The 9,126-nt window shown below is 40.4% G+C and overlaps 1 protein-coding gene across 1 annotated transcript in view; it reads left to right on the top strand.

Annotated features, from left to right (window-relative positions):
- The window catches only part of gnl1 (guanine nucleotide binding protein-like 1), a 12,963-nt gene extending 3,843 nt beyond the window's left edge, over positions 1–9,120 (top strand). The window contains exons 5-12 of the mRNA XM_005731864.2: positions 2,224–2,295; positions 4,546–4,738; positions 4,938–5,036; positions 5,176–5,358; positions 7,069–7,247; positions 7,495–7,672; positions 8,511–8,651; positions 8,761–9,120. Of these exons, the coding sequence (XP_005731921.1) occupies positions 2,224–2,295; positions 4,546–4,738; positions 4,938–5,036; positions 5,176–5,358; positions 7,069–7,247; positions 7,495–7,672; positions 8,511–8,651; positions 8,761–9,032 (1,317 nt within the window). The 3' untranslated portion in view covers positions 9,033–9,120. The remainder of the gene's footprint in view (positions 1–2,223; positions 2,296–4,545; positions 4,739–4,937; positions 5,037–5,175; positions 5,359–7,068; positions 7,248–7,494; positions 7,673–8,510; positions 8,652–8,760) is intronic.
- The last annotated feature ends 6 nt before the right edge of the window (positions 9,121–9,126 follow it).

Here is a 9,126-nt window from a genome sequence, read left to right as displayed (position 1 = left end):
TTTTTCAGATGAATCATCACACGCCACACCACTGTGGTTAAACTTCGTCATTTTCACACTGATCCAGGGCTAGTGACTAATTTAATGAAATTCTCTGCTGTGCCACTGTGCATTCACGCGTGTCTTTTCTCAATATCGGTCTTCATTTTGCAGTCATGGAGCCATTTTAGTAATGTGGTAACTGCTTTTTGGGGGGCAGAACACTTCTGCAAAAAGTCTGTGTTCTTGAATCATTTCTGACTCTTTGAGAACAGATGAAACATGAAGTATTGCTGCTTGTTAACACATTTTTAGGTAAGCTGATGATTACCCAGCAGACCTGCTGTGCCATATTTGTCTTAGAGGCATAAATGTTCAAGCTGTTATCCAGCATGTGGCTCCAGGACTTACCACAGACTCATTATATCATTTCTTAACTCAGGATGATGTAGGGATCACAAAGAGTTATAGAACATAGCTTTGTATTGTCTGATATTTCCCACTGGTAGAAGCACCATCATATCTTCCTTGCATGCTGTGTTATTGTTCAGTTTTGCTCCAAGTATGAAACCGATAACAATATTGTTCAAAACCACAAGCCCTGCAGATCATTTAATTTCATCGTGGGGGTTCTGGAGCCATATCACAGCAGAAGCAGGGCTGGTGTAATAGGTGATCCTCAGTAGTCTGAAATTGTCTATTTATTTTTGTTTTGTTTTTTTAAATGGAAGTCAGGATAATAGAAAAATATAATTTAGATTAAAACGCTGATTGAACATGTTGTTTTTCCCGGATAGGTTGATTACATTAGACTTTAAATGATGTTATCTTAAACCTGCAACTTATTTTTGTTTAATATTAATAGAAACATCAGAAAGCTGTCTGTCATTTCGACAAATATAAACACTGAGGGTGGTCTTTGGACGGTACATGGTAAAGTGGTTAGCGCAATCACCTCAGAGGTTCAAACCTCCCTGAGGCCTTTCTGTGTGGTGTTTGCATGTGAAACCAGCTTCTCAGTTTGTAAAATATACCGTACTGCAGTGTAAAGAATATGACGGTGTAGGAAGCACTATTTGAAATCTAAGTTTTAAGCTCTGGGACTCATTTTTTGGTTTAAATGGTGCTGGTTATTCCAGTTTCCATAGTGGAAGTTGATTAAGTTAATGTTGCCTTTTTAAGCACTGTAGCTGGTTTTACTGCCCTTCACTCTTATTTCAGGGGAAAAGCATAAAGCTGCTTTGTGTGGTTTTGACTGTGCAATGACCACATGTGTCACATGGTGATTATTTTTATACTCCTTCCTCTCGTAAGTATGCACCCTCCTCTGTCATTGTTGTGATAGAGATTAAAAGCTGTTAAATACAGGTCACTAACACTGACATGTTAAAATGACAGGTAATAAACCTGAAACTTGTTTGTTTTTTTGTACTCTTCTGGCTCTCTGAAAGCAGTAAAACAAGTTGATAAGAACTTTAAGAAAATAGTTTTGCATTGAACCAAACCAATGAAAGTTTGGTTCATTTAATTCTCTGCATCAACTAAATTCACATTATCACCCTTCTGTTTTAAGAGTTCGCCACTGTCGCTTGCTGTTGTAGGGCTTTTGAATTGAATGTGTTCCGAGTTGCTGTGTCACAGCGGTAATTTTTAAAGAGTATACTCCTTCCTTCACAACTGCCACACATGTGGCAGTTGTGAAGCATCATTCAATTGCAGAGTGAATGTTTAGGCCACCTGGGAAATTTAGGTCCAATATTCAGTCCCTGTTCTTGGTTCCCAAATGATGTCTCTGCAAATTAACTAAACATCTGGCTCTTGAGCTGCTAAATGCTCCACCATGTTCACCAGCTAGTTAATAATTACATTGGTCTGCTGTTTGTCAGCTGTGGAGGTCTGGTGCATTGTGTTATTTAGAGCTTTTTCTCTGAAAACAGCTGCCCACTGCAGCTGAACCTGCTGAACAGTTGTGGGTCAAGCAGCTAATCAGCTTGAAACTTGGTATCCATCTGCGCAGGTCAGAGCAGAGCTTTCTATTTGTTAAATAACTCTCTTTATATACACCGTTACAAGCAACCACTCTGACTTTGTCTTTGGGTTTTTGTATTTGTGTGTAGTCACTTGGAAAATGTTCGAGTAGTTTCTAACACATCCTCAAGTTGAGTAAAAAAGGAACTAGTGAATTTGTTTTATTTACAGTATTAAACCTCATTCTTTTCCCCCCATTTGCTTTCTTTCTTTTAGACCTGGAGGCAGCTTTGGAGAGTCTTGGAGATGTCGGATGTGATTCTTCTCATTGTTGACATCAGGCATCCGGTAGGTAGAGTTGGTCTCCACTAGATGGAGACACAGTCAAAAGTTATTATTTATCTGTTTGTTTACCTGATGCATTTTATCCTGAAAGCAGGTTTTGTTAGAGAGAGCCTCGAATGGGAACAGAGGGTGCTGAGTAGATAGCAAGATTTCTATACAGCTATTACTACCTGTAGGTGCACGCTGGCAGACGACAAGAAAAGATATAAATTAGAAAATTATCTCATGCTGCTTTGGCATCAAACGCATATTGTCATTTTACCCACTTTTTAGATGTAAAATTGAGTTTCCTGAGTTGCACCAAAACTGTCTGCTGGTTATTTGAGAAGAAAATAAATGACCGTATTTTATATGTGAATAAATTTGACCCTTCATTCGTCTTTTCAGTTTATCAGAAATTTCACTGGAACATTTTATCAGCATCTCATTAAATTGTATAGATGCTGTGACCTTGCTGATGAAGTGAGCTGAATTCAGTTACTGCTGTGTTCAGTGTGTGTCTGTGTGATCTGCTCCTGAAGATTCAAGTCAATTCAGTTTTATTTATATAACACCAGTTCACAGCAACATCCTTTCCAAGGTGCTTTATATTTTAAGGAAAATATATTTCCATATTGGAGAGAGAAAATCTCACTAATCAGATGATCTCCTACCAAGAACTTGGTAGCAGTAGGGAGGAAGAACTCCCTTTTAAAATGAAGAGATCTCCATCGGAACAAGGAGCACTGAGAAGATAAAACACAAATCTACTGGAAATAGAAAACAAAAGTTAATGGCGTCAGTAGTGGCCCATAAATGAGGAGAGGAGAGGTGAGGTGCATCACGGGACGCCTGAGCTTATAGCAGCAGATCTGATTGTTCAAGGTCACCTGATCCAAACTTAACTATGAGCTTTGTCAAAGAAGAAATCTTAAAAGTAGAGTTTTGTCTGACTCCCAAACCAAAACTGGAAGCTGGTTCCACAGGAGAGGGGTGAGAAACTCAAGGTATCACAGGTAAGCCTGCACTCTTAAGCTCTTTTTGCATCAGTACCTACTCAGATCAGCTCAACGGGACTTGAGGCAATACGTCTCTACTCGGCTCATTTTCCATTTCAACTGGATACCACCTAATGTGCGTGGGACCGTTATAGCAATGAAGCCGACTGTCCTGTGACGTCATTTGTATGCGACACAAACGCTACAATGAAGGTGGAAGTTAAGGTGGTGTTATACCTGCTGCTCGGTCTGCAGCTTTATGTCAGACTCGGGGACCACAGTGTTGTTTCCATGTAGCCGTTTCCCTCGTTGCTGGGTTTCAAAAACAGCAGTTTTTGAAAGGAGGAAACTCTCATGGGTCATGCATGCAGTCTGTTGATGTCACATTTTCAGATTGCCTCAGATTGCTTGGAACCCCAGTGGAGAAGGTACTAAAATGTACCATGTACCAGGTACTATCATCTAATGGAAAACCTTGAAAAACATGTCAAGTCAAGTCAACCTGACCTGAGTTGGTACTAATGGAAAAAATGGTATCAGATCATAGTGTTTTATTGGGCCATGGTAGTATGATGGGGTTTGATCAGTCCAGCCTAGAAGTAACAAACACATGAACTAGTTTTTTAGCATTACTCTAAGAATGTTTATAAACACTTTATAAACATCTGAATTCACATTAAAAATAAAACCTAGTTCCGTGCATCTGACATGGTTACATTTCCCTTTTAATGCAAATTTAAAAACGGTACACTTATACTTGTTTCTATTTATAATGATTCAATCTAATGGGTTATTTTTTTCAAAAGGCAGTAGTTGTTATGGAATGCCTTTATCACCTCTTGAGTGGACTACTGCAACTCCCTGTATATGGGATTACCCAGTTCCACTCACTCTCATTTGCAGATGGTTCAGCATGCAGCTACTTTTAACTATCAACAAAGAAAACAGAGTAGATCCACACTCACACTGGTTCAGCTCAGCGGCACTAGCTACCTGTAAAGGTTTTCATTAATTATTTGTTTTCAAAGCCCTCCATGGATTAGCTCTGCGATACACTGCAGGTCTTTAGCTCAGTATTTTGCCTCCAGGTCAGTGAGGTCATTGTTCCAACAGCTTCTCTCAGTGCCCTCTTCTCGCCTAAAAACCAAAGGTTTTTGATGTACATAAGGTGTACCTATTTTCTGTTGGATTTGGTTAAGTGTGAGCTCCATCATTGTTTTGTCAAACTACCTATGAATGTTTCTATTGCTCTTGACTTGACCTGTATACCACCCAGGTGCTGCAGTTCCCTCCAGACTTGTACCACTACATCACTGGAGAGCTACAGAAGCATGTGGTCCTGGTATTGAACAAAGCCGATCTGTGTCCTCCACCACTGGTAATCGCTTGGAAACACTACATGGCCTCCCAGTTCCCCCACCTGGAAATAGTTTGCTTCACCTCACACCGTGGCCAGCCATACAGCACAGGTGAGGAGAGGGAGAGCCGATGGGGGGGAGGGGGTTAGAGAGAGAAGAAATACATGAAAAATAAAGTCAGACGGACAAACCTGTCACTTATTGAACTTATTTCAGCACAGTGTAATCAGAATAACCTGCTGTGTGTCTGTCCAGCCCCTGTAGTGACTGCAATAACTGTTGTACTTTTCTGTTCTGTTCTGACTCACAGTCCTCCAGAAGAAGAGGATGAGGAGAAAGGCTGACTGGAGTCAGGCTGGAGGTCCTTTAGATATCCTAAAGTCTTGCCAGGAGATCACATCAGGGAGAGGTAGGAGAAAAAGTCATTTCACTGTTCTTCTTTTATAATAATAATACATTAAGTTATACACACGATGAATTTTAGCAGCTTTTCATTCAAAATGTTATTGATCATCTTTTTGTTTTTTGTTGCTTTGTTGTTTTGTCAGTTGACCTCTCCAGCTGGGAGCAGAAGATTCAGAGAGATGCCGTTTCTGAGCGGCTGGACGGAGAACGGACAGATGAAGGAGCAGAGTCTGTCTTGGTGGAGCATCAAAGTGATAGTGCTTTGGAGATGAGCAGTCCATCACAGGAGCTCTACAAAGATGGTGTTCTTACATTGGGCTGCATAGGTAATCATTTTCTCAGAGAACAACAATCTTTGGCCAGAATCAATGAACATTTTCTTTTTAATTATAGCAAAACAGGTTCTTGTTAAGAAACTTGGAAAGTATATCTTAGTATTTTCTCCAGATATTGCTTTTTTGGTAAGAAATTAGAATAATTTTTTCAGATAGGAAAAAAAGTACCTCAAATCCATGCTTATCTGGGAACACAGTATTATTTCACTTTTATCTGATTAGGAAAGAACATTGTCTTACCAGTCCACAACAATATAATTCGATTTTCAGATTAAAAACTAGAGGACAAATAGGTTTAGCCTGAAGGCCATATAAAGGAAGTCATGGTATGTCTGTTATGTGTATCTTGATTATAATCGAGTGTACCATTAGTAGATCAGCCAATCTCAATATCCAGCCTCCTTAGGCTAATAGTTTAGCTTGTAAAGTGACCTAGTTTGTCTCCAGACCTCAGTCCTGTAGAAAATCTGTGAGGAAGCTGAAGCTTCATTTTCCAAGCAGCAGCCACGAAAACTGTACTTTCTGTAAAGAGCAGTGGGCTACTATTCCTCCTGAGATGTGTCTAAACCCAGTGACCAACTACAAGAAACGTCTTACGGCTGTGATTATCAACAAGAGTTCCAGCCAAGTACTAACTAATGTTTTGCTTGGGGATCAAATATGTATTTCACTCAGTGACTTGCAAATCAATTTATAACTTTTATGTTATATTTTATGTTATGTTATTTGGTTGATATTTTTATCTTCGTCAAAATGAAAATACTAGAAAAATTAGAGTTTATTTCTTTTCTTTAAGCAAATATTCATAAAATAGGGTGTCAAATAATGATTTCCCCCACAGTACCTTCTCATATTGTTATTGTTAATGGTCAGTCTTGCTCGTAACTTTAACTTAAATTAAACATACTAGAATTCACCATCTAGATCTTTGGACGTGTCTGTGAGCGTCACAAGGTCATAGCTGTAGGTGCTCCCTCATGCAGAAGAAGTTACTTGTGTGAATTCCTCTCAGCAAAGTGAGAAATGTCGGTAGAAATATTGGCCGACTGCAAAACTGTGGCTGAAATGATGGTGGTAATTTCAGTGTCTAGTGTGGCAGAAGAGGGAGGGTTCAGCCTTCAGAATAAAATACAACAAGAAAAGTTGTCAGGGAAAATATTGGCTCTGCAGCAACCTCCCATGATGCATTTCATTGCGCTCAACCGAGCGCCCAGCAGGTCATTTGAGTTCATATTTGCCTGTTATAGGCACAGTGTTTTTATTCCTCTGCTTCTTGTAACAGATTCTGTATGTGGGTGTGTGTTTGTGTGTGTGTGTGTTTGTGTGTATATTGTTAAATCAAAGTGTGCATATTGGAGCTTATCTAAATTATCTCTTCGCAAAGTTAATTGAAAAAAACAACAACAACAAAAAACACCTGCTCGATCTGCTTCTTGTGGTGTTGATGTGCGAAGTGACCGTACAGTTGGTGTTTCTATCTTTTAATAAAAGACATTGCGTCATGCACTTAAAACATGCACCTCACTCTCATTAAACATTAAGAAGTTTTTACAAACTTCCTTTTTTGAATCTAGTGTTCCTGACTGAATGTAGTTATTGGCATCTGAATATAAATTCACAAACAGTGACTCTTAAAAAGAATTTATAGAGCTTGAATACTGTTACATATGAGTGCCTTTGTAACCTCTCTTTGTTTTCCAGGTTTTCCCAATGTTGGTAAATCTTCAGTTATAAACAGCCTGGTGGGAAGGAAGGTGGTAAGCGTGTCTCGAACCCCAGGTCACACCAAATACTTCCAGACCTACTACCTCACTCCGACAGTCAAGCTCTGTGACTGCCCCGGGCTGGTCTTCCCCTCCCGTGTCAATAAACAGTTACAGGTACAAGTTCACTGTTGTGTACTCCAGAGTAAATGTGACTTTCACTTTACTTGCCCGATTAGATGCGGTAGAAACATAATTGTATTGAGTTGCACGCTCTTCAGGAGTATTTTGTGTGACTGTCGCTTTAATTTTTAAATAGCTCTTAGTTGCTATTTTGCTGTTACCAAAGGTAATTTCTGACCTGTCTTTATTTTGTTCGTGAATTTCTTCCTCTTGTTTTTATCTTTAAATTAATTTTCTATAGATTCTGGCAGGCATCTACCCAGTGTCTCAGCTACAAGAACCTTACAGCTCAGTGGGTTATCTGTGTGAGAGGACCCCCTTCCTTTCCATACTGAAGCTCAAACATCCCAGTCTGCAGGAAAATGAAAGAAACCAGGAGTCTGAGGAGCCCAGCTGGACCGCCTGGGATGTGTGCGAGGGTAAGGTGGTAGTTAGCGTCACAGCATCTGAGTTGTTGTGGTCGTTGATAGTTTGGAAACTTCAATACTCTAAAATATTGAGAGGATAAATGGCAAGCTTCCTTTAATGCAAGTCACAGATCTTTATTGATTCTAAAATAACAAAATCAGTACAATTCAAAGGAGAGCCAATCCCCTGCTGCAGGGCCACTGCCATTATTTGCTCTCTCTTGTCAACACAGCCCTGTAGTAAAAATCCGCCAACAATGCACTGGTCCATTTATCAAGTCGAATTGAACAAAGTCAATTTTTTATGTAGCACATTTAATCACAACAAATGCTGACTAAAGTGCTGCTCAACGTCACGAAAATAAAAATGAGTCAATAAAACAATTAGAAAACAAATACTGACGTGCCCTAGCTGTCTGTGGCACCCCAGGCGCATTGTTTAGACTAAAAATGTACATCACAAATATAAACTCTGGCCTTTAAACGGGCTTTGTTATTTACTCAGACAGCTAGATGTCCATGTCACTCAGGCAGTATTAGTTGGGCTGTTCTCAGCTGTGGATTCGGTGCTCTAACAACCATGTACAGTAGCAGGGTGGTGTTTTAGTAAAGCACTCAAAATAAACTACAACAGCCTGATTCATGATAATGAAAGAACGAGTCAGGCAGTTTTGTGGTGTTTCTAATATTATCAGTACAACAAGAGAGCCCAGTTGTGCACAGGAATAGGCAGACGTGATATTTTGGATACACAGACATTATTACCAGGAGGAAAATAAATATAGACTGTGCTCTTTTAATTATACCTTCATTTGATAGATTGTCACCAATTTATGCTTCCTTCTTTCAGCTTGGGCGGAGAGAAGAGGCTACAAGACAGCGAAAGCAGCTCGCAACGACGTGTACCGTGCAGCCAATAGCCTCCTTAGGTTGGCGATTGATGGCAGATTGTGCCTCTGCCTCAGACCGTCCGGGTACAGCTGCTTGAGAGGTAAGAGAAGGCCCTCTGTGTCTCTTCATTTCAACTCAGAGACTATCGAAAAGTTAAAATGCCAGGTGGGTGGAATTAATTTATTTTGGGGATTATTTATGGTCTGCAGAGCACTGGGAAAATCACCCAGACTTGCCAGAGATTATGGCTCTTCAAGGAAGAGCAACAGAGGAAGAAGGAACCGCAGAGAGGGACGATGAGGAGGATGGCGAGTCCAGCACCGAGCCAGAGGAAGAGAGAGACAGGGATGCGGACGATGACGAGGACGGAGATGGGGACGATGAAGATGAGGGGTTCGGGCACCCGAGACGAGGCGACGATAAGCCATCTGGCTTTACGGTCAACATGTACAACGTCCTTCGGGAAAATGAGTGCGAGTGATAACAGAAGGAGACGCAAGGAAGAAATAACCTGTTCCTCTGCTCTGACTTTTACCCATCTGCCCCAGTCCACTCTTCGTTCCTTGTTTCCCATA

Source organism: Pundamilia nyererei, unplaced genomic scaffold (genome assembly GCF_000239375.1).
Source record: "Pundamilia nyererei isolate P.nyererei 1_Seehausen unplaced genomic scaffold, PunNye1.0 scaffold00045, whole genome shotgun sequence".
Taxonomy (NCBI): Eukaryota; Metazoa; Chordata; class Actinopteri; order Cichliformes; family Cichlidae; genus Pundamilia; species Pundamilia nyererei.
Note: the sequence above shows the minus strand (reverse complement) of the source record. Positions and strands in the feature narration are given on the sequence as shown.